The sequence below is a fragment of the Orcinus orca genome, chromosome 20 (assembly GCF_937001465.1).
Source record: "Orcinus orca chromosome 20, mOrcOrc1.1, whole genome shotgun sequence".
Taxonomy (NCBI): domain Eukaryota; kingdom Metazoa; phylum Chordata; class Mammalia; order Artiodactyla; family Delphinidae; genus Orcinus; species Orcinus orca.
In genome coordinates this window covers 2,721,541-2,746,236 of record NC_064578.1, presented here as the reverse complement: position 1 = coordinate 2,746,236, position 24,696 = coordinate 2,721,541, and the positions used below count along the sequence as shown (strand labels likewise).

Below are 24,696 nucleotides of genomic sequence, written 5' to 3'. Positions count from 1 at the left end.
GCCACTAGCATGTGTGCACCTGGGGGTATCACCCCACCCTGCATCTCTCTTCTAGAAAATGACCCGGTTTTGTGTGTCTCTTTCTACCTTAGGTGGCAAGGTGAAGGTGACCCACAGTGAAAGAAGACAGGTAACTCTGGCCTAGTCTACAATCAGCTACAACCCGGCTCCTGGCTTCACTACCAAAGCTGGGGGACTGTGGGCCAGTTACCCGTCTGCTACCCGCTTCTCTCAGAAGCGACTGTGAGGGTCAGGTGAAATCACACACTTGCGCATCTATATAATTTGTATTTCTAAATTGTATCTTCAGTAATATATGTGTATTTATAAATGCATCATATAATTCATATATTAACGCTGTTATAATATAAATGAAATTACGCACTTGCGCATCTATATAATTTGTATTTCTAAATTGTATCTCCAGTAATGTGTATTTATAAGTGCATCATATAATTCACATAGTAACATTGTTATAAATGAAATTATGCCACTGATTATTAATAAAGAACAAATCACCCTCTAAACTTAAAGCAGCAGAAAGGATTCATTTCACTCCTGACTGCAATCTGGGCAGGGCGCAGTGGAAACAGGCCTCGTCTGCTCCAGGAGGCATCAGCTGAGACGGCTCACCTGGGGCTGGGGACCGACTTTCAAGGTGGCACACCCACGAGGACGGTGAGGTGGTGGTACGCACTCCTCTGCTAGGCCCCAGCCCAGGCAACTCGGGCTTCCTCACAGCGTGGGGACCAGGCTCTGAGGACAAGCGTCCCAAGAAGATGAGGGGGAAACTGCCAGGTCCTCAGCCTCCGCGTGCCAGCCAGCAGTGTACACCCAGCTGCCCTAGGGCCCAGATCCACGGGGATCTGCACAGACCCCTTCGCTCAATGGGGCTGTTGAATAACCTTGGGCTAACACTTCACAACTTCCACAGCATTTTAAACAGCTCAATAAATTTGAGCCATTACCATCAGGAGTGAAGACAGAAGACCGTATCACCAGAAGACAGAAGCCAACCCAGCTGAGGTCGGCACCCCACTCTCAGCTGCAGAACAGCTGGGGGCTCAGGTAGGCAGCGCCCATTAAAGAATACTGCGGGAGGTGACTGTAAATTCACCTACACACCAATCTCTTCTTCCTGCTTCTATGTATGGAGTTTTGTGTCAGATTTATCTTGAAGACAGACTTCCCCAGGATAGCCCTGCCCCACCCCATCCCCTAAAAAAACCCATTTTGAAAATGACTAGAGAGTCCACAGTATCTACTGTATTTGGAACATTGGTTGGGTTAGATCCAGATACAGGGGAAGTGAGGTTAGCAATGCCCATTCAGCTCTTTCTGCTGAGTGCAGGGGGTGTGAGAGGCAGAAGTGAAGTTTTGGAAGAGTCCTCTGCAAGCCAGGTGCTTCCTGGAAGACTGTGGGGGGAGGCAGGTGGTGAGAGGTGGCAATGCTCCCCAGGAGGTGAAGGGAAGGATCCTCAGTTTTGCTCCTTTGGCAAAAAGGCAGAAAGCTTCAACTCGTAGCGATCGTCTGGCCCCAGTTCCTTAAAATCCAGGGCAAAGCCTTCTCAGGCTCGGCCAGTAAGGGCGCTGGGATGGATTGTTGATGTCTGCTGTGGGTGTGGGTGTGGACGGAGAGCTGGATTTGCCCCATGTTTACCATCCCTGGACCCGATTACTGTTTCTTTTTAAATGTTGCTCTCATCTGACATTTTATCTTCTCGCCAATATCTCTTCACCAAACATAAACTCTTTTGTGGTTTTAGCTACACGGGCTCTCTTTTCTTGGGTAGTTTTAGTCTCAGCCTTTTCTATTTGCAGTCTTGTGTCATCGTGTTTCTTTCTCCTCATGTGGCATCTGGGGGAGGTCTGTGTGCGTCGCTGGATGGGAACCAGGAAGGCCAAATGATGGCCGAAGGACAATGGGAGGGCAGACCTACAGAACCCCTCCCCTAAGAGTCTAGGAGGGCTGGCTCCCGCACGCCCTGGCCGCTTAGGGGCTGCTGCCTGGGTTGGGGAGGGTGGGGTGTGAACAGCGCTATCCCTGCTCCTCTGCTGGTAGAGAAAGTACAGTCAACCCTTGGTATCTGTGGGGGACTGTTTCCAGGAGCCTCCGTAGATACCGAAATCCACCGATGCTCAAGTCCCTTATATCCAGTTGTGTAATGCAGTCGGCCCTCCACATCCATGGGTTCCACATCCAGGACTCAATATTTGCAGTTGGGTGAACCCACGGTTGGTGCAGAACCCGCAGGTGTTGAGGGCCAACCGTAATGCAGAGAAGCCGGCAGGGTTCCTGGGGCAGAGGCCAGGGTCCAAGTACCCGCTTTACCTCTGCCTGGGTCTGGAGCCCTGAACAAGCCCATTGCACTTTGAGAGCAGCTGTTTCCATTTGTAACAGTCACCCAGTCCAGAGGCCGATTTTAGAAGTAGGAGACACATGTTGTAGAGCTTATTTATCTTAACATTCCCCAAACGACTTAATACTAAATAAAATCATTTATGCATAGTGACAAATTTTAGAAAAGAACACACAGAAATTTCGATGCTTAAAAACACTGGTGAATGCCGTCGCTTGGAGAAGCATCCCGCAGACAGCTCATCCTGGACGGCTCGTTTGGATTCCATACCCGCCAAAACCTGACATTCCAGGAGAGGACCAGGAATAAGTTCCTCCTTAAATTCAGGGCCCCGCCCATCCTTTGCTAACCCAACATTAGAAAACATTCTTTTATTATTTCCAAATTCCTTCATTTTTATGTTTAGATATTTAATTAGCCTGGAATTTACTTTTACGTGTGGTACGACTTAGAAGTAAATCCAAGCTGCTTTATTCACCCTTCAAAACAACAAATCTAGAGGAGGTCCTATCACTATGCCCACTCACAGTTGAGCACGTGGAAGTTCAGACAGGAGGTACCAGGCAGCAGCAACACTGATGCTCTCGGCCGAACCTGTGTGATTCTGAAGCTCATGCTGTTAATCCTAGCTACGTTTTACAACTGCACAGAGGAGAGACTGGACGTAAATCAGAGGCAGTGTCAAGGCTGCTTAAGTGGTGGAGTGAGGGGTGACACTCTTTGTACTTCTGATATCCCCAAATTTCCAGAATGGATAAGTTTACTTTTATAAACAGAAAAAATCTAAGTGACGGTGAGCAGTGAGCCTTAAAAGAAACAGAACGTTACAACCGTTCAGGCCTTAGAAACAAACATGCTCAACCCTCTCTTTGTAAAGATGAGGACGCCAATGCCCGGAGAGGCTCCATGACTTGCCGACAACATAGGAACCGTCAGCAGACACAGTGAAGCCCCAGGGCCAGCGCTCGCCATGCAGAGTTGAGGGTGGCAGGAATCTCCTCGCATCTGCAAGCAAAACTGCAGCGCCACTCAGGAAAACACAAGACGCGACCCACGAATCGTGACAAATCCACTTAAAAGGGGTTCATACAGTCTCAGCAACTTGTCAAGCGCTCAGTTTCCATTACTTTCTAATATGCGAACTATACAATTATGATGCTGACAAATACTCAAGAACTCTGAGAACGAAAAGCAGGGTCCCTGAGGGCCCCTCCTGGCGGCGCTGAGAACTGTGGCTCTGGGGCTGCCCGAGGTGAATGGAGGGGAGGTGCGCAGGTGACACATCTGGAGGGCTTGTATTTCAGGCCCTTGGTCCTAGTTTCCCTCATACTAACCTACTGTCCACAAATATAAAAAAATGATGAATGCATTCAGATCATCTGTGTATCAATACATCTGGATTATTTCAGCTGAAAGTGACAGAAAACCCAGCACTCTGGCTCAACCCGGAGGGATCATCCCTGATGGGCACAACTCAACAGTCTAAGGTGCTGGCGCCAGACTCACCAGACACCGGCCCCCAGGGCTGAGGCCCGGACCCAGCCTCCCCCTTGGCTCTGACGGAGCCCTTCCCATTTGCATTGCTCCTGAGTTGCTCTGTATCAGCAGGTGGTTCTCACGGCTGGGGCTGGGGCACAGTGGGGAGTAAAGGCAGGGACGGACTCACTTGCTGCGCTCCTGTAGCACTACTCCAACGGTAGCAAGTCAAGGATAGAAACATCAACCAAAACTGAACAAGAACATGCCAAAGACAGGAGGCATTCTGGAAAAACCGGGAAAACCAACCGGAACGGAGCAAGTTGTTCAGATATCAGGTCGCTACTCTGGACTGGGCGGTCAGTCAGCCTGTGATGGCCAAGCTGAACACAAGTGACAAAACGAAACCAGCCAAGGGACAGGGGTTGGGCAGAGAAAGAGTGAGCCCAGAGGCCCTACGGCCTGGACTGCCGTGTTAAGATATTCTACCCCCTGGTTTTGCTCATGTCAATGTGGAGTCTGCATTTAACCGAGCAAATCTAAGGATCAATTCTCTTTCCAAAGTCTCCACCGCATTTTCACTGTAAAACCAATGAGAAAATGCTTTTTCAAAGGGAGACTGAGAGCCTTGAGAACCTTATCTTCAAAGTGCAGGCAAGGCCTGCCCCTTGAGGCATAATAATGGGTTTAAAACATGCTCAGTAAGACCCTCTGGTGGAAAAATAAAAATGCCCCGTGCATATACATTTGAAAACAAAATGAAATCTCCACTTAAATGCTCATCTTGACTTTTCACCCAGGATCACTGCAAAAGCACTTCCATTTAGAAAGCACAGTTCGGCCAAAATCCAGCTTGATTTCCAGGAACAGAGAAATGGAGGGACAGAAAACATACGACAGTGGACAAATGAGTGTGTGAGCATGTGTCTGGCCTCGTCCGTGACGTCGGCTGGGACAACTCACTGACAGCCAGGATTTCCTAGACACAGGCTCCCTGCTGTTCAGGGGCAGCTGGCCGAGAGCAGAGGTGTTCACCCCGGGGGAGGAGCCTGGCTGGAAAGGTAAGGAGGGGACAGAGGTGAGACCACACAGCCGAGGGTCCACGTCAGATTGGCCTCCATCTCCGACACCAGGACTGAGGTGTGACAAGCAGTCTGTACCCAGGGGACTGAACCACCTGGCTTCTGCAAGCTGAGCGCATCTTTTCCCTTCTAGCAGTGCCAGGCCAAGGAGCCAGGAACACAAGGATATCTTCTTGTTCTGAGCCGCCACGCCTCTGCAGCTGGTCCTCTGCCCACCTTCTCTTAATCTCCCACGCCTCTCAAGTTCAAAACACAGACTCCCCTAAACTGCAGTCAGCATTTACTCCAACTTGTTTATTGCCCACTCGGTCCCCTAAACCAAGACACCAGCAGGGCTGAGACACCCAGCAGGCTGAAGGCCCAGGATAAGCCAAAGCCTGAACATGGACCTTTCTGCCTTCAGAAGATGGGAAGCATATTACGGTTGACTTCCCTGCTCCTCAGGAGACACCAGGCAGCAGCTGAAGCTCTGACTTCCGGGAGAGGACTGAACTCAAGGCAGCTCGTGCAGCACAGCTCCACCACATCCCGCTGTGCCGGGTCCTGAAGCTCGCCGGGGCTGGAGCGGGATGTTGTCACGGGTCAGGGTGCGGCTCTCCAGTGCGGCCGCCCGCCGGGCCACTGGCCCCCTGATGCCTGGCCAGCGCCACCCTCACTGTGTTGGCGCCCAGACAGAAGCCCTGCAAGCGGGAGATGGCCTGCCAGGCCTCGGCCAGGTCCCGGTAGTGGAGGAAGGCCCTGCGCTGTGGCCCCTGCCAAGTGAGCCGTGAGGGCGCCGCGCCCCGTGCGCTGAGGGCTCGCTTCAGCTCACTCACCCGGGCGTCCCGGGGGAGGTTCCCAACGTAAACAGTGCTGGAAGGCACATCGTCCCCCTGCCAGGAGCCCGATTCCAGCGAGGGCAGCTCCCGCGGGCTTCTGACGGTGCTCAGGGCGGCCCGGGCACGCGGCAGGCCCCGGTGTGTGTCCCGAAGGGTGACGTCCTTCCCGGCCTGCTCCTCTCGGCAGCGCAGGCTTCTGAGGACTGGCATTTTCCCCATCATCTCACAGCTGATCTGAAAAAGCAAAGCAGTTCCAGATTCTTGAGGTGTCCAAAAGGGACCATGACTTGGTGACAAGGGAGGAGAAAGCAGTCACTCAGGGGCCTCTGCCCCACATGCTCATGGAAGCCTCCGTCCACTCAGGCCAGCCATCTCCATCTGCCACTCTGCGTCTGCCAGACAGGCCGTGGCCGCTGCAGGAACCGGACGGCTTTCTCCATCTTCCTGGGGGCCCAGAGGGCAGCCAACCACGGCTTCCTGCGCAGAAGGCGAAGAGCTAGGGGCTTCCCCGGCGGCCCAGTGGTTGGGACTTGGCCTTCCAAGGCAGGGGGTGTGGATGTGACATGCCTCACCGCCAAAAAACCAAAACATAAAAGAGAAGCAATACTGTAACAAATTCAATAAAGACTTTAAGTTCACATCAAAAAAAAAAATCTTAAAAGAAAAAAGGGGAGGAGCTAAGATCACTGGTATGAGGGTTACAGGGTCACAGATGGCAACCGCCCTGGGGACCCCAGGATAATGGGGCGGTTTCTGCTTCCACACCCGTCTCCTCCCCAACCTACGCCTTTGGGTGGGAGGAGGTCTTTAATGGGGCCGTGGGGATCTCCTTCTCAGCCTCCCCCCACCCCCCACCTCGCACCCCTTAATTAAGGGCCAAACCCATCCAGACCTCCGGGAAAAAGCACAGACAAGGCGAATGTGAAACAGAATGGTACATGGAGAACACTTTCTAGCAAAGGGTGATCAGGCTACAAAATAACGAATCCCACATACAATGTTACATCTCAAAGAGAAAGACTTTTACACAAAAGACACTTTTGGCTTTTTGGTCAAATTGATCAGCAAGTGTTTCCTGAGCACCCATGGCAATGGCGGTGACAGAAGCGCCCCAATACTCGAGGTGAAGCCTGAACAGGACACCCACGGCTCCGTCCTGTGGGGCAGGGGCACTGGGGGCTGAGCCTGGGCAGAAGTGCTTCATGTCTCTTAAGGAATCCCAAGGCAGAAATGAAACAGAAAGCCATGCTTAGTTCTTTTCAATAATTCATTCTTTAGAGATGCTTTCTGTCTTCTGTTTGGGGCACAAAGCATGTAAATGATCAGTCACCAAGGGAATTCCCTGGCAGTCCAGTGGTTAGGACTCCATGATTCCACCGCTGAGGGCATGGGTTCAATCCCTGGTTGGGGAACTAAGATCCCACACAGCTGTGCAGCGTGGCAGGAAAAAAAAAAAAAAAAAATCAGTCACCAAGAGGCAAGCAATGGTCCAAGCACGGGCTTCCCACAGATGTGGGTCCATCAGAACACAGATCAGCACACAAGGCAGACAGCTGTAACTTTTCTACAAAAATAGTTCAATTAGCACCAGTGTTCTCAATATATTCAGAAGCCTATGTAACTTAGGGCAATGGTTCTTATCCTTGTCAGGGTGTCAGGGACCCTGGAGAGAAGCTGGGGTTCCCTCCCAAGAAGGGCTCCACCACAAGTCTCTGTACAATTTCCCAGCACTTGTTCCCGGACCTACAATCCGCAAGAGGCACACAGGTCCCAGGTTGAGAATCAACGGATCAGAATAAGATTTAAAGAAACACGATCACCTAAGTACGGCACGTATCTTCTCGCAAACCTGCAGGCTGCTAACCCTCACCAACTTCGTCCTGGTCGTCTCTCCCAGTGCTGTGCAGATGATGCTCTCCCCCGCAGCAAAGCCCTGCCTGGGGGTCAGAGCTCTCCCCAGCCAGATGCTGCCCTTGTCCCCGGCACAGCCAAGTCAGGAGCCTTGTGGGGGCACCCGACCACTCGGGTCTTCAGAACAGAGCACACTCTTAGTGCAAAGAAAAACTCCCTCCTTCTCATGTTTCCCATTGTTCAGATACAAAGAGAGAAACAAAAACCACGTCTATGCCTCGGAGACACCCACAAGACGGAGCCACTCTTCCTGATCAAAGGGAATCTTCCTCCACTTGACCCTCTGCCATCTCCTGAACTGACTCATCTGCAGGTGGTTAAACTCACAGACCAGTCCTCCAGAGGCTCCAGTTCCCAAAGAATCCCAAAGACAATGCGAGTCAGGCCAACCCAACTCCCTGCCACGTCCCTCGTCTGCCTTCGTAAGGAGTTCACATTCTTGCATTCTTTCAAAGTACCTAGGAGCAGACTTAAACTGGTCATAATTAGATTCTTGGGGACTTCTTAAGTTACTGGATCTAGCATTGAGAAAGAATGATCAAATTTAAAACTGTAATTACAATCAGAGAAAAAGTGTGACTATGTCCTTGTATGAGAGAACTAAACGTTACCCCAGTCCAAGCACCAGCAGCGGGAGCCACCAGGCCACACCTCCTGGGAAACACCGTGCATCCGCTGGGCCCACTGTGGCCAGATGAGCACCCCTGAAGTGCCCAGTGGACCCACAGGGCTGCCTCAGGCAGAGGTGCGTGTTCTCATGAAGCCTGACCCACGGGGTGAGGCTCCACGCTCAGGCAGCAGACATCCACCCTAAAACGTGTGTGAAGCAAACACGCATCCTTCTGTGCACGTCCCCGGGAGCTACCTGATCCCAAGCTGGCGCACATGCAAACTGCAATCAGCTGCAGGATAAGGAAAGCCTACCAGCACACACTGTGAACTGAGCCCACAGCACCGCCACGCTGGCAAACACCAAGGCATCTTTGGAAACAGAAACAGAAACGCGAGGCTTTTACGTAAAACTGCTCGTCCTGAGAGCGGTATGTCCTTTGGAACAACAAAGCCCAGTGTCAGCTCCCTCTCCACGCCACTCCCACCCCGCGAGCTCTAAAGGACAAACCTCCCTGACCATGAGGGGGCCTCTGCCACTTTCCCAGCCATTTGCCACCTATGTGCTCCTCGTGGGATGGCGTAGGTTGATGGTGGCCCTACAGCCGACAGGCTTCTGAGAGCTGAGTGGACGGGCTGGACACCCACACGGGACCCACACTGCGGCTCTCTATTTTTCCTGGCTGGCAATTAGGAACATTTGTTAGGTTTTGTCTATTTGCCATGTGAAATGGAAGATTTTGCTTGTTAATCAAGCAAAAAAATGCATGCCCTTCTGTAACTAATCATACCATTTAAAAAGCAAGTGTAAAGCAAAATTGATTTTTGCTGTGCGCTACGATCCCTTTTTGCTGAAGCATGCAGACGGCAGTCATTTCTAAATATATGTTCCCTTTAGAGATTAAATTAAACCTGTCCCCTAGAAATGCTCGCTAAGCCCAATACAATCAGAAATCTGACTCTCGACGCATCTGCTGCCAGCCCAAGAAGAAGACACTTGGCTCTGACCTCCCTCCGCCACACGCCGGGCTACACTCTGGGATAAATTGCTTTTCTTTCTGGTTCTCACTTCACTTGACCAGAAGATAAGGTGCTGGTGAGGGATGATCTCATTCTATAACGCCAGGATGTGCTGGAGCAGCTGCTGGCAAAGTTAAACAGAAACACCAGAAGTATTTCTAATGAGAACTACAACTTCCATAAAAATCACGTTAGTCTCTTGCAAGACTTAGAAGGTGGGTCGAGGAGACCCACTGTCTGAAGTGACTGGAGCTGGAAACAGAGTCCATATCAGATCAGTCTATTGGCTGGGGCAGTACTCACATTTCTTGAGAAGCTGGAGCAAAGGCTGGAAAATCAAATGCTGTACAGTCTTTGCGTATTAAGAATGAGTTAAAAAAAAAAGCATCACGTTTGGTACCTATTTCAAAACATTGCATCTGGGAGGGCTACAGTGTTTAGAAAAAAAGGGGATTCCAGATATTCCAATGATAAAGACAAGAGGCAAATTCCTAGAGTCTGATCCCTACATGACGAGTCTCTGGGTAGAGCATCACAGAAGGATTTACCGGTATGTGCCAAACAAAGAGCCACCCTGAAACAGCACTACAACCCAGCACTGAACTGCCCCCACCACCTCCTCAAATCTTCAGTGCAGGGCTCCCCTGGTGGCGCAGTGGTTGAGAGTCCGCCTGCCGATGCAGGGGACACGGGTTCATGCCCCGGTCCGGGAAGATCCCACACGCCGCGGAGCGGCTGGGCCCGTGAGCCATGGCCGCTGAGCCTGCGCGTCCGGACCCTGTGCTCCGCAACGGGAGAGGCCACAACAGTGAGAGGCCCGCGTACCGCAAAAACAAACAAAAATCTTCAGTGGAATTAGGGACTTTGTCCCCAAAGTCAATGAAAACGCACTCTGGCTGCACACAGAGCAAGGCCAAGACAGAAACCCCAGGGGCTGGAGAGAGTCCTTGCCTTCACAGGACCCATCGCTCTGCATTGCAGAACTGAGAACACAGGACCCAAAGTAAGAAATGGCCTTTTACAAGCTAGGGACTCTTGCCAAGGCCTCACTAAGCATGAGCATCCTTCGGGAAGAGGGAAGAGGATGAGTAAGCCGACATCCCGATCAGCAGGCTGACATGTCTCAGGAAGCTGTGGTTGAACTTGGTTTCCTTTCATCTCAGAGGGATTATATTCATCTAACACAACTGATAACCTAATTTGTTGCTTTCTTTGTATTTTTCTTGTTAAAATCTGCAGACTGTAACCATGGCTATTCTCCAAGGCAACCAACTCTCTCTCCCCGGAGAGGCCCCCAGAATCCTCCCAGCCTGAGCTGCAGCTGGCCCTCAGCTATGAAGTGCTGGCCCCAGGGCACCTGCAGCCTCGCTGTGGCCGCGCCTGTGATGTATCTTCCCCAGACCGCGTGCTCACCTCTGAGCACAGCCACCTCGCTCCCACGGCCTGTATGCCAGTCGCCATTCAAAGGGAGGCTGTGGGCCTGAATTCTGGGGAAGCCCAAGTTCTAACTGTCCCGAGAGACGCTTTCATAGTCGTGAAGGATGCTGCGCCTTCTCCCCGGTGCTCAGGGTGCACGTGGACTGCCCCACACCCCAGCTCAGGGTCTCATGTGCTCCCCTCTGCTCTCCTCAGGGGCTCTCCTGGCAGGAGCGCGGGCATCTGTGGGGAAGCCCTCAGGCTGCGGTGAGAGCACAGGGCTCATCCTCGGAGGGGAGGTGGATGCTGCTGACTCCCAGGCCCCCAGGAAGGAGGCCTTCCAGCTCTGGATGACTCAGGTTTAAGGAATGTGAAACAGGGACAAACATGCTAAGCTGACCAGGAGTTTCAATGCAAACAGAGCACAACTTCTCCAGTTTTCTCAGTAATTCTGGCTATTTACCAGCAGATGGCATCAAAACCCACAGGTTGGCTTCTGGGGTCAAACTCCAATTGCAGACCACTCTGCGGTCCATGCCACTGCCTGTTCTGGAGATGCAAGTCACCACGGCATCAGCTTATGAAGGCTTTGGGTACTGCCTCCTACCCAATTCGGTTCTGCATGGAGATGCAGACAGCAGTAAGAAAATCTGGGTTTGCAAAAGGACAGACTGATGATTAGGACCATGCAGAGCTGGGACAGCAGAAGACAGCTCTTAGCAGTGAAAGCCAGCGGGCAAACAGACTCAAGGCATCAGCTCTCCTAGTTGAGTTGGTCACTTCCCGCTGCCTAGAGCTGGTGTCGTGTAGAGACCTTGAACCCTGCCTGCTCGTCAGAACCAGCAGGTTTGCAAAGTAGATGCTCCAGCCCATGCTTGGAGACCGTGATTCAGAAGCAGAAATGTTCAGAAACTCGTGGGTGACTCTAACGCACAGCCATGCAGGCCTGGGGACAGCCGCCATGCCAGACAGAGAACGCAGGGAAAGAGGAGGTGCCTATAAGCCACGGGCCTCGCTCCACAGCACGGTGACCCACCTTGGACCACACGATTCCTGTTGGCTTGGGGCGCTCACACCCCGTGGTGATGACTCGAGTTGGAGTGAGAATATAGTCCACGGTGAGGTCGTGATCCTCAAGGAGTGTTTCAGGTATGTCGACAACCTGGTCAAACAGAAGCGGGTGAAGGAGCGGACAGGGATACGGCCCCAGCTGTGTTGGCTGCACCGCTGGGTGGAAGTATGATGTCCCCCAAACCCATCATGGGCAAGGCCGAGCTGCCACACCAGGCGAATCCAGCCTGGCTGAGCGACGCCATGCCCGACACGGCATGGAGTGAAGGCGGACACCCTGCTGGCCTGTTCCCAGGAAGCACCTGGCAGTCGTGGACGATGGTGACCACTGGCGTCCCCTGGCTGACCGCTCCCATCGACACCATCATGGCGTATTCAAGGTCGGCATAGCCTTCTCCCTTCCCAATTCTCCAGCCTAAGAACAACGCAGAGAATCAATGTCTCTGTGGGGTCTGGGGAACCATGCAGGATTACGTTTCTCATCGTGGACTCAGAGGCGTTACAGAGGAAGAGCCACACACAGCGGTTCACACACAGTGAAGTGAGCGTGGAGCCTTCTCAACACAGACCTCTCCTTTACCAAGGAAACTGCGCTTGCATTTATGGGAGCTTTACGTCTACAAGTAGTGAAACAGTAGTTTTTAAAAACACTAAGGACAAATTCCTACTAAAGGCAAATCTTTTTCATCATGGAGCGAAAGCAGGAAGTCTAAATCAGGGACGTGGCTGTGAGACAGCACAGCCTTGCCTTGTAAAAGCACTACGGACTCACCCAGCGCAGCCCCACAGCTTGGAAGGAGGCGGTTTAAGCAGCACTAGTGCTATTTTCAAATTCACAAATGCGGCACAAGAAAAGGATTCATCCTCTGAGGCTGAAGGACAAGCGAAGCAGGAGAAAAGAACGCAGGACAGCGGACAGGGCACGTTAGCACGCTGCCAGCTCCCCGCCGAGTCCAGCTACTCTGCTCGGCAGGACGCCCAGGCCAGCCGGGAGCTCTGACTTCTGTGTAACGTCAGCATCGTCAGCAAGCGTGTACGCGCCATCACTCACACGTCCTGTAAGATTCAGACCTGACTGAGCTCCTTTTACAATGAAAAGCCTTCAACCGGGCACACTAAGAAGCAAGAGGAAGACAATTCAATAGCAGAACAGCAAAGGGTACAAAGAGTCCAGAGAGAGACGGGCGGACGGACAGTGAACACAGGAGAAATGTTCAAGCTCACCCAAACCAGATGCAAATGAAGAGGCGACTCAAATACCACTGTTCACTATCAGACGAAGAAACTGAGGTGGGATAATTCTAGTTATTCACAGAAGAGGGAGAGAGGCACGCAGAGGGGTGGGGATGTGAGGTGGGCACACTTTCTGGTGGGTAATTTGGCAACATCCATCAGGATTTAAAAACCCTTTGGTCCGGCAATTCCTCTCCTAGGAATCACCCCACAGGTGGTCCTCAAAGGTACCCCTAGAGCATACGATAAGACGACACCTCATTCTGGCGGTATTTGCAAGGGAAAGACCGAAACAAACACTGGAGATAACTTAAATATATATCAGTCAGGGCTGATGGACAGGAGGAGGCTGAGCTCTGTGCTGACGGGCAGAGCCCTTGGAGACACAGACGCAGCAGCAGCAGGGCACAGCGCACTGTCAGTACGGAAACAGAACCAGGATGAACGTGCAGCCCACACACAGAACACTCGAGATGCCTGTATCTCACACCACACAAGCTGATACTTCTGTGGGCATCAGGGGACAGGCAGAGGGAAAGTGGCCAGGCAACGCTTTCTGTGCTATCCACCTTTTTTAAACACATGCATGGTGATTTTGTTGTTTTAATTAGGGGGTTATCTAAACAGTGACAGTTACAAAACATTGTTTTCTTTTTCATACATCCTGAATTAAAAAGAAAACTCCTGACATCCTTTTAAAAGAAGAAATCGTTGCTAACTTCCCATTGCCAAAAGAGTACAGCCCAGTTCCCGGCATCTGGCCTCTGGTCTCTGGAAGGACAGCCCCAGACACTAGAGGGCCGTGCTACGTGACCACGGCACTCCCTCTCCCCGTCCTGCCCCGCCTGCCTCGAACACACCTGGCACGCAGGAGCCAACCCTGAGGCCTCTTCTGAGGTCACCATGCTCCAAGCTGGCGAGTCCCTCCTCTGAGCCCGCCTACGTCCACCCCGGCTTCTGTTTCCAGCACTGAGCACGTCGTATTGTAGCTCAGCTCTCATGTCTGCTCCACCCACCCACTGAGGACCCACAGCAGAGTCCACTCAGTGCCGGCCTGGCATGTGGCACACAGTGGGCACACGTGTGCTCACGTGTACCCGTCCCTGAGGACACAGGTAAAGCATCTATCTGTAACTGTGAATACAAGGCAAACAATGAATAAAGACCTGTAACATGTCACTCCTAAGCATCTCACACAGTAGCTCAGAGCAGGAGCTGGGAAAAGAGTAAGTTTAAGGTGATGGTATTAAAGGCCAACATTTAAAACACGACGCTCAGGGTTCAGAACGAATGATTTAGAGCACTGCTCGCCAACTGTTTATTCGGAACCTCTACTGAAGGAAGAACTTGGCTTTGGCCGACTAACTTCCAAAGGGAGATCTGAGGATGAGCATCTCAGGACATTCTGTTGGCGGGAAGGGAGGAGAGAGAAGGCTTTCCTGGTGAGGGTGGGGGTCCCAATCACACCACACGAGCGCAGCTCTGCAGTGTGCTCATCCTGCTGCAGAATCAGCAGCTCGTTTCCAACAGCACCCAGCTGGGCCTGGGGCAGAGCAGGGCAGAGAGGAAGAGGCCCTAGGGAACCCCAGAGATGAGTCCTGAGGGCGGCTCAGCCCAGGGCAGAGGCTGGCATAGTGACCCACCCTGTCCCTGCTCACAGGCTTGCGGGGTGAAGCTCCAGGCCTCAGAGGCAGGCTCAGGACACCCCGCACTGTCCAGGAGGCTGCTGCTTCACAACAAAAAAGAGCTTCAGAACCCAACGTTTCTCCACTTACTGGAGGCTCTCCAAAAACAACTATTTACTGACGCACTGCAAATAAGTTCAGCTCCAGTTCCAGTTAACTTAAGAACAGAGGGGAAATCTTTCACCACCTGAAGAGAGATTATCTCACTTTATTTTTCCTGTTATGAAAAGTCAAAATGCTGTAAAGGTGTTGAGTGGGACTGAGAGTGGGAGGGACCGAGTTAATTCTTCAAAATGAGTGATAGACGCAGTGGTTATGCACGCCAGGCACGCGTCCAGAAAGCTGAAATCACTCACCATCAACGTCTGAAAGGCGACCGGAGCGCTGGGGGAACAGCAGGCTGCAGGGTAAGTGGTCACATCCGAGAGTTTCTGTTCTTAATCTTACCTTTTTCAGAAACAGCCACGGACCCCACGACCACTAAGTCCACAAGGACCCTGGAATCCAAGCCCACGGGAGTGCTGTAGTTCCTCACACCCTGTGGACAGACACGCGGCCTGAAAGCTCCCTGGCAGAGAGGCCACCCGTCTCATAACCCGCGGGGAGATGCACTCAGGGTCTGAACAGCCTCCCGAGGGAAGCAAGCACGTGCACCACCCCACAGCAAACACGCAGCATCACGGAAGCAGCAGCTCAGGAAAACCATGGATCAGAACCATTTTAAGACAATTCCCCACAATTCTTCCCCAGGAAAGACATCAGGAGGAACTGACAGCACAATGACTAGGATATTCATTTCATAATGTTCAACAAATCATTTTCCTCCAAGAGGCAGGAGAGCCCAGTGATTAGAATACAGGCTCGGGAGTCACAAGGAACCGGGTCCAGGTCCCTCTCCGCTGTGGCCTCAGCAGGAGGAAACTCTCTGAGCTTCAGCCTCTTCCTCTGTAAGACAGGGATACCAGCCCTGCCTCGTCCGACATGTTGGAATGAAATGACAGAGCGCAGGTAAAGCGTCTAGCATGTAAGACATGGCCATTAAGCGTGTGTGACATATTAGTTCACTGTGAAACGCTGGAGGCCTCGCTCTGCGTGAACAGCTGGTCACTCCTAACATATTAATTATTCAACCAAAGAGCACCCAAAGCACACCCACTTATGCTGACTAATGGCGGCCTGGTGCAAAGCACAGGGAGGCTCCTGTGGCCATGACTCGATAACGGGCGACAGGGGAATCTCGGAAACCAGAGGAGGGTGCTGCACGGCCCAGCACCCGGCAGCAGCGGTTGCTGGATGTGGTACGGTGCCCAGTCGACAAGCACGTGACAAGTCCCTATAGGACCGGTACCATGATTGGGGCCTCCCAGCCATCAAACCGCAGTCATCGGCCCGCAGTGCCCACTGCAGGAAAGCGTGTCCTTCGTTAAGCTCACAGCGGCCACGCAGGCAGGTCTCTTGCCCACAGCCCATGTCCTCAAGCCTGTTTCGGGGTGCTTGGTGCCTGGCAGCCTTGGGGAGCACGCACCTGCCTGGGGTTTTCTGTGTTGTAACCTGTCAGGCCCCCTCTTCTCTCGGGGGCTCAGCCTCACCTGCTCAGTCTGACCAGACACAGCGTGAGCAACCAGGAGTCACCCTGACTCTCCAAGATCCTGTTCTATTCAACCAAGAGTCACCGGATGGGCAGAGGGACTTATGAGGCAGTTAACAGACCTTTCTGCCTGCCCCCTGGGGTGGTTACCAGAACACTCCTCAGTCAGAGTAAATACAAAGACCACGATGGCACACACAGGTGGCTGGGGTGTGGCCGTGGCAGGGGGCTGAGGGAGAGACTCAGAGTTTTATCTGCCATGAAGTAAGCCTACATCACAGTCTCCTACAGTGACACGCACGGTGGCGGCATTTCACCACTAAGCTTTGGCAACCTAAATAATAATCGTACTAAATTTGCATCTGCGTTAGACGTGGCTTTAAGAGTCTCTCTCTCTCCTTTGCCATTTTTCCTCTGCCACAAAGAAAACAAAAATCTTTGGTTTTTTCTACCCGCGCTCTGTCATTCTGAGGTTCATGGCCCTGGATCTCTGATTTCCATCCGGTATCTCATGATGTAACAGAGCCCAAACACAGTTCAATCTGTATGCAAGCTCAGTTGTGAGAGCTGGTCTGGCTTTACCCTGGCCAGGACCAGCCAGTGCCGGCACCTCACAGGGCCTCCTGGCAACGAGCCCCATGTCGGTCACCCTTCGGAGGGGAGTGGGATGCTGTTAAGGGTGACACAGACCACTACACCAGCACCACGGCCACGTCTGACCTGGACCTCAATACGTGGAAAGGGGCTGCTCTCACTGTCCGGAACCTACCAATTATAACAGATCACATTCCCTGCCAGCTCGCAGAAGTATGGGCTCACATCTGTGGCCACAACCACCAACTGCAAAGGATCACGGGGTGGCCACTTTGAACATTGACCAGAACCACAGTTATCTCTTATTTTTCTGCATTTATTTTCCCTTTGTTCTTTTTCCTACATGTATTTTATTATCTTACTTTATTATATATATTTTTGTATGCCACATCGAATTCTATTTTTGCAATAAGACAGGTTATCAATAAATAACGATAAAGCATTCACTTTTTATACACTAGACTTAAGTGGAAAATCCCTTTTTAAAAGGAATATCTTGATGCCCTATTTCTTCTTCCCACCGGATTAGGAATCAAATGACCTGGGGTCAACTCTAGAACTCTGAAAAGTCACCAGATTCTATTTCTTCATCTCTAAAATACTAGACAAATTCCATTATAAGGCAGTCTAATGTGACATTTACACACTGGTTTTATGGCATCGTGAGGTAGTGAAGAAAATCATACTGCTAAATCACTAAAGCCATTATTACTTTAGCACTTGCTGAGGCAATTTCCAATTGAACATATTTTGGAAATTCTACCCCGTGTCCCCATTTGCTCTGGTGGCATCTGAGAAAATGCTACAGGGCACTGAACAGCATCAAAAGTTAACACCAGAGGGCGTCAGAGTACTGGAAAACTGGCTTTCCCTTTTCTTAATTAACGGGGGAATTTACTATTTCTCAGCTCAGTGCAAGAGAAAAACCGAGTTACAGGCAGTTTTCTGCTTGGCTCCTGTAATGACGAGATTGCTGAACACTTAACATCACTCTTCATTTGGCTTTGCTAAACACAGATTTCAGCTCTGGCGCATTTACACTGTTCTAACTCACCAGAAGCCACGGCTGAGAACGGCTCTTCCCTGTGGCCGGTGTTGCTTTTCACACTTACCTGAGAGGTGGCACATTTTCTCAAGATGTCTTTAGTTGCCCCGGGGGGTGGTGTGATCTTATTAAACAACCCCGTTCTCAGTCGTGGTGTTGGAACCAACAATGTTTTTTTGCTCTTTTAAAAGAAAAGACAATCAATAAATTACAAAATTTAAGATGGGAACTTTCTTGTGTATACTTTTAACATTTCAGGAACAGAAGCAAATTACTATTACCTGCATTTTGGGGTGTGTGCCAAGGAGATGAGTTGTTTTGCAAACCCAAGTGAATAATACAGGGGGCCCATTTTACGTAGAGCAGCTGCACTACCCCGCCTCAGAATAAAGGGGCAGGGGGTTTGTAAAACTCGCTGACTCAACTCTACTTGCCATTCACAATGCTTACAGGTGAAAATGACCATGCAAATCCTGACGACCTTCCTGGGCCTTCTGCTCCCAGCATTAAGCACTATCCAGGTACAGGGATGTTTTATCTTGAAGCTGGCATTACACAGCCACATTAAAAACATTACCCCGTCAAGCACTTGTATCTAGTTTGCTGCTCAATAAATCACAGTCTGAGAGATCAGTGCTCATTACAATTAGTATTTTATATTGACCTGTGTTGATAACCGTCTTCTTCTATTTAGTTCTCAAATACCTACTGCGAGCCCCAGGGCAGGGGTTTTCAAAGTGGGGGTCCCTGGCCAGCAGCATCAGCAGCCCCTGGACACCTGTCAGAAGTGATCAGAAGCCCTGTGGGGCCCAGCAACCTGCTTTAACAAGCCCAGCCGGTAATCCTGACACGCAAGAAAGTTGGAGAAACAAGGCCCAAGGACAGCGCTGCAGAGTATTCAGGGGTGGGCCATGAGGCAATCATAAAATTTATAAACTCCTTCATGTAAAAAATCACGTTTTACTTTTTGTGCAGGAGATGACAGCCTGAGACCAACAAAAGACCTATAAAAACACAGTCTGGCTTATTAAAAAAAGGTTTTCAACCCCGAGAAGAGTATTTCAGCAAAAGTAACGAGTACGTGCTGCTCTCCTTTTGAGTGTGACAGAGGTGGTGGTTTTATTTGCAGTCTCCAGATCCTGGCATACTGCACACTACTCTGATCACCCCTCAGCTGTACACCAGAGTGCCCCGGGGAGCTCTGAGCCTCAGCAAAGTACAGTTCCACTCGAGCCTGACTCAGAAGCGGACACTGGCAAGAGTCTCCAGAGCTCCTCAGGGGTGCTGACTTACAGCCAGTGTGCTCAGGCCCAGGGATCTCAAAGTTCCATCAGGGCGTTTACTATGAACAGGTTCTAGAACCGAATGAAGGTCTGGGGTCAAGCCTGGGAAGCTGTGCCCCCAAGTGTGATCTGCGGCCGTAGGCATCGCGCTGCCCCTGCCTGCCGAGGTATGCACTTTCCCACACAGGATGAAACGCGCCCGCAGAGCGAGGATTCTCAGGAGTTGTAGGGAAACTGAGTCACCACCCGAGGCCTGGTGGCATACAGCAGAATCCCACAGACCCCGCACTGCCACACGCAGCACTATACTCACTGTAAACGGTGTTTTGTTTCGGCAAAACAACATCATCCATTACTTTAAATGAGTGATGTTATCTGAATTTTACTGCTTTTATAGTTTGGTTTATATGTAATTTACATGTTTACTTTGGTTTTACAGTCACATAAGATCCTGAGCCTTATACTTTATATCAAGTTTTATGTTTATACTTATTAAATTATAATAAATTGAAGCAACCCTGGGGGAATTTTTCCTCTTGAAAAGGGGCCTATTATATCTACGTTAAGAAACACTGTTCTAATTCATATATTTTGGGGACTCATTTCTCAGATCTCTTACTCATGGGTTATCAAGTTTCGAAGAATTATAGTATTACAAATGTAGCAGATGAAATATATTGTAATCGTTCGCTTCTGGAGAGGTACATTAGAATTGGGATGCCTCAAAGTCAGGGTTTCAAAGTCTTTTCTCTTTTAATTCAGAGATGTTCAGGACTTCTAGACCGACAGACAAGGGAAGAGCTCTGGACCATCCTGGAAAAAACAACTCCAAGGACACATTCTGCACTGGAGGGAGTCAGAAGCACCATCTTTCCAAATGTGGGACTGTGCACATTTGCCAGCCCCCTGGGGAAGGTGGGCCGCTCAGTAGCCAGGGCTCAGGCTCAGGGAATGGGATTACCTGCAGCGCCAGCAGCCGGACGCCTTCCAGCGGTTTATCAGGGTCCACTTTAACCTCCTGCGTTCTGGCAAAAACCGCGAGGTCTTTGATGTTTTGGCAAGCCAGATAAGAGCCCTGGTTAGGCAGATAGACAGAGGTGCACTTACGTTGAGGACGAAGAAGCGGGCATTTTTCTGGGGTGCGTCAGGGTTGACTTTAATGGTTCTGGCCATTTTGAACGCCTGCAAACGTGGGAAATGCTCAGCGGCCCGAGAAGCACCCTGTTTTTAAATGCAAGTGCACGTTACTAAGAGGCCACCACCCTGGGCCACCCTCAGCCTGATGCTCCAGCATCTCCCCCAGACAGGCGTGGGGGCCGATTCTGAGACCAGGTCTGGGGTCACCCGAGAAATGTCTAAGGAAGCAGCCAGGTAGAAAGGGCTGAAAAGCCAGCCTCGCTGGCTGGGGCTCCCTCTCAGAGCACGTCACTCCTTAGGAACCAACTGTGTGAAAAGGCACCACAACCATCGAATGCTTCCAGCCAGGAGAAATATTTCACTCTGTACCAAACGGGGAACAGTAGCCTTAGCACCTCCTCATGGCAAGATGCGACCCACCCACCAACCCTGCACAGAAAGGCACGAGGTGCTCAAGAGTGAAGGTTAAGTAACATGATGAAGGACATCTCAAAGCATAAAAACACCCCGGCCAGCTGGTTCAGATTTCACACCACTCACTGTTCACCGAGTTCAAATCCGCCGTGAAGCAGGAAGGTAACGGTATTACCACTGTTACTCATCTAGGGGTATCCTGCTTTCACTGTGAATGCTCCAGGAATGCTTCAGTACCTTGAAGTTGGGAATCCTGTGATGAACAGGCCGGGGGAAATCAGCTAGATTTCGTGCCTCCATGTAGTCCCAAATCTGCTCACGAATGTCCTGTTTGGAAACACCTATGGCAGTAAAGGGTGTGACTGATAAACCCACAGACAGGAAGCCCACAGCGCAGCAGTCCCAGGGCCCAGCGCTCGCCCGCTCCCGCTGCACCCCCAGCTCTGCCCCACCAGACAGAACCTAGGGCTTCTGATCCCTACGTCGAAAAACTAGGGTCAGTGGTAAGTTTTTCCACCTCAATAAACTGCTATAGTCCAAACACAGTGTAAATGCAACGTAACCCAAGTGTTAATTAAGCTAGTTCTATGAACCTGCAGCGGCAGGAGAACAAACGCAAGCCAAGCCATGGACCCAAGCATTCCTAACCCCTCACGCGGAGATACCAGTTCTGCTAAGTCTCTGTGATCTCAGTCTCAGTCTATCGGTCTTGAGACGGCTGTGATTACTTCACTCCTGCTGTAAGTCCTGTTCGCTTCTCTTAGACCTAAGTGACTCATAACTCAGCTACTATTCTGGATTACCAACTACAGCCCCCTTTATTGTGGGACTCTTTATTCCAGACCTCGCTTTGGTAATGGATTTTTAGGCAACAAATATTCCTTAAGGACGTGACTGGGAAAGTCCTAAGAAAATCCACACCAACCACGTGCCCCTCCTGGAATGGAGAACCACGAAAAGCAGTTTCCAGTTAAGCAGGAAAAAATAAAATCAGCACATGCATATAAACAATTTTAAGATAGTCACTGAATTTTTGTTTTCCTTTGTCCGAAAGGATATCCCTGCACTCATACAGAAGTCTGTTTCAAATCACTTTGGTGTGACGGGGCACCTCTCATCACCCAGGCAGGAAACAGGGGCAGGTTCAACCTCTCAAGTCCTCAGTCTCCCCTGCTGGAGTGGAGGCTGCTCAAAAGTGACACAAGGGAGCAGCCCAGAGAGCTGGGAGCCACCACCCTGGGGGGTGGGATGTGGCTGGCAGCTGGCTTCTAGCCATAAACATTGAGCAATTGTGTGGCTTTGACTCTTGTGAATCAATTACATTGTAAAAGCTTAATTCTTTTGTAAATGGAGCTTTAAAACATACAAAGGCATCTATAATGAAGAGTCTGTCTCCTCACAGTCTGCTGAGTACCGGGTCCCTTCCCCCAAGGCAATCAGTGCACCTATTTGTTCTAGTGAATTCTTCCCCAGGCATCTCAGACTTCTCCCTGGAGACACTCCATTCTTGCCCTCATCCTCTTTCCCTAAGAGGGTGTGCTATACATGCAGCTACATACACTGCTTTCAACTCTGCTATTTACTTACTGTCCTGCAGACTGGTCCATACGGTATACAAAAGCACCCTCATCCTTTTCTGCAGCTGCCCAGTTTTCCACGATGGGGGCAGGTCAAATTTTACTCAAGACTGATGGGCAACAGGTGGTTTCCAACCTTGTTACTGATGTATGCCTTACAGCCCTTGCCCATTTTATAGCCATTTGTTAAACCCCTACGTGTAGTTTTAAGGTGTTCAGGGCCAGAGCCAAAGGTTTCCACTGCTTATGCCCACAGGCTAGACACAGACTCCCCTGGAACCGCAGCCATGCCAGGCCCTTCACAGCCAGGCCCCAGAGCCTCCTGGACTTCCTGCCAACACTGCTGGTGCCTCTTGACCCCAGCTGTGCTTCTGAACCACTGCAGAAATCAAGAATGCAGACTCGAGTGTACACGCATCTCCACGGACGCAGGCCAAGGCTACGCTACTGCTGGCCTGGGTAGGGCCATGCAGGCAGTTTCCAGCACTTGGCTTGCTCTTTCCTGCTGGGAGCTCTGCATTTGCTGGTCTCTGCTGGAAAGTCTGTTCTACTCCCTGTCCCTCAGGCAAACCCTCACTCTTCAAGGCCCAGCTTCGGCACCACCTCCAGGAAGTCTCCCCTCCATGCTGTTCCAGTGGCCCGAGGATCCCTGGCACAGGGTGTGGAATGAGTTGCAAAGCTCTGCCGGCCACCTCAGCCTCATCTCCTGTCACTCTCACATCGAATTCAAAAAGTGGCCCAACCATGTCGGCCCCTAGCCCCACACACCTGTCCCCCTGTCTTTTTCAGGCCTTTGTACCGCCTCCCCTCCCCTCCCCTCCCAGGTTCTCCCCTTCCTGTCCCTTCAGGCCTAGCTGAGACGCCACCTCCCCCAGAAAGTATTCTGAGTGCTGGGTCACAGACAGACGTCCCTCCTTTAGGACCCTCCCCCGTTGAGGAACCCAGAGCACGCTCACTGCTTGTTTTTTCCAACAGAAACCATTACATCGACACAACTATTAAAAGGCTACTATATTTATCACTTTCACTAACAACCCAGACATCCAATGATATCCCCAACACTGTGCACAGTGCTGTGTGGGACACAAGAGATGTAGGCATTGGGGCCCTTACTCCACAGTCAATAAATCACAAACATCCCAGTGACTCCCATTTAGAAAGCACTGGGCTAATCGCAAGGGGAGGGAGAGAACAAAAGGGCAGGTTCTTGCCCTTGGGAAGTTACCAAAACATGGGAAATAATTAGAATAATAAAAGGCGACATATATTAATGTGAGAAATGCATGAACCCTGTTCGTAACTGCCCAACAGGTCAGGCTGGGTCTCGTTCCTTCTATCTCTAGCCCTGAGGTCACTGCTGGCATCTCCAAAGGTCTTTGTCACCATCCCACTGAACTATCGGCACCTGTTTACTGTGCTGTTTCCATGCTACCCGGACAGTAAGGGAGGAGGGGATTTATTCACGGTTGTCGAACCGGGCTTTAACAGACCCTGGGGCGCCAACGGCCTTGGTAACACCTTTGCCAGGCAATTCTGCAATGAGTAACCAAAGCTCAGGGGCTCTGGGGCGAGCCTCCCCGAGGCCTAGGGAAGGGCCTGGGACAGCCTAGGTCTCGGAAACCGTCCGTTAAGAGGTCTGTGACGCAGCACCCCAGCGTTTAGGTTAAACTGGCTTCCAGTCGTGCCCCCGCCAGCAGCTGTGAGCCTCCGTTTCTCCTGCTGTAAAGAGGACGGGATACGGGAGACACGTCTCACGGGGACGCACGGACAGTACCACGTACCCAGAAGATGGCCTCCCTTCCTCTTCCCACCTGCTCCACTGACAGTGTCGGGTATCCGGGTCCCAACCCGCCGCAGGTTCGACCCCGCACCCGGCTCCGACCCCTCTGAGACCCCGCCCGCCCCTCCACGTCCCGTCTGCCCAATCCCCGGGGACCCCTCCGCGTCCCCGCGCGTCTCTCAGCGGCCCCTCCGCGTCCCCGCCCGTCTCTCAGCGGCCCCTCCGCGTCCCCGCCCGTCTCTCAGCGGCCCCTCCGCGTCCCCGCCCGTCTCTCAGCGGCCCCTCCGCGTCCCCGCCCGTCTCTCAGGTGGTCCCTCCGGCGGCCCCTCACCCGCCCTCGGCTCCATGGCGACGCCGTCAGTGCGCGACACCTCACCCAGCGGAGTCCGACACGAAGTGACGACACCTGCGCGCGCCCTCCAAGCGCCTGCGCACTGGCCTGGGGTGGGGGTGGGGGCGGTGGCGTAGCCGCGGAGGCCTGGTGGGAACGTTCCGCGGCGCGCATGCGCATGCGGCTCCGCGGGCCTTGCGAAGGGAGGTGGGCGTGGGGCCTGAGGGTTTGTTCTCTAAGCAGGCCAAGCACAGAGGCCCTGCTCC

At 51.7% G+C, this 24,696-nt stretch overlaps 1 protein-coding gene across 6 annotated transcripts; it reads right to left on the bottom strand.

The window, feature by feature from the left end:
- Positions 1-1,244: 1,244 nt before the first annotated feature.
- On the bottom strand, positions 1,245-24,542 carry MTHFSD (methenyltetrahydrofolate synthetase domain containing). Of its 6 annotated transcripts, none has more exons than XM_049704074.1 (8): positions 24,431-24,542; positions 20,980-21,083; positions 20,299-20,412; positions 17,976-18,089; positions 15,129-15,219; positions 12,066-12,178; positions 11,729-11,854; positions 1,245-5,970 (listed from the first exon to the last, which is right to left on the bottom strand). In XM_049704074.1, the coding sequence occupies exons 1-8, from the start codon at positions 24,444-24,446 to the stop codon at positions 5,494-5,496; spliced, it is 1,155 nt and encodes a 384-aa protein (XP_049560031.1). In that variant the 5' UTR covers positions 24,447-24,542; the 3' UTR covers positions 1,245-5,493. The 6 variants fall into 6 exon arrangements, with proteins under 6 accessions (XP_049560031.1, XP_049560032.1, XP_004280192.2 ...); XM_049704075.1 differs by having other exon boundaries at positions 20,299-20,373; XM_004280144.4 differs by lacking the exon at positions 20,299-20,412 and adding an exon at positions 20,153-20,266.
- Between the last annotated feature and the right edge of the window lie 154 nt (positions 24,543-24,696).

Bases quoted from the DNA above. Each gene is read 5' to 3' on its own strand.
- MTHFSD (XM_049704074.1), bottom strand. The intron at 20,413-20,979 runs GTACTGAAGCAT...ATTTAAAAACAG, and splicing joins ACAGGATTCCCAACTTCAAG to GGTGCTTCTCGGGCCGCTGA. The intron at 18,090-20,298 runs GTAAGTGCACCT...TTCTTTTAAAAG, and splicing joins CCCGCTTCTTCGTCCTCAAC to AGCAAAAAAACATTGTTGGT.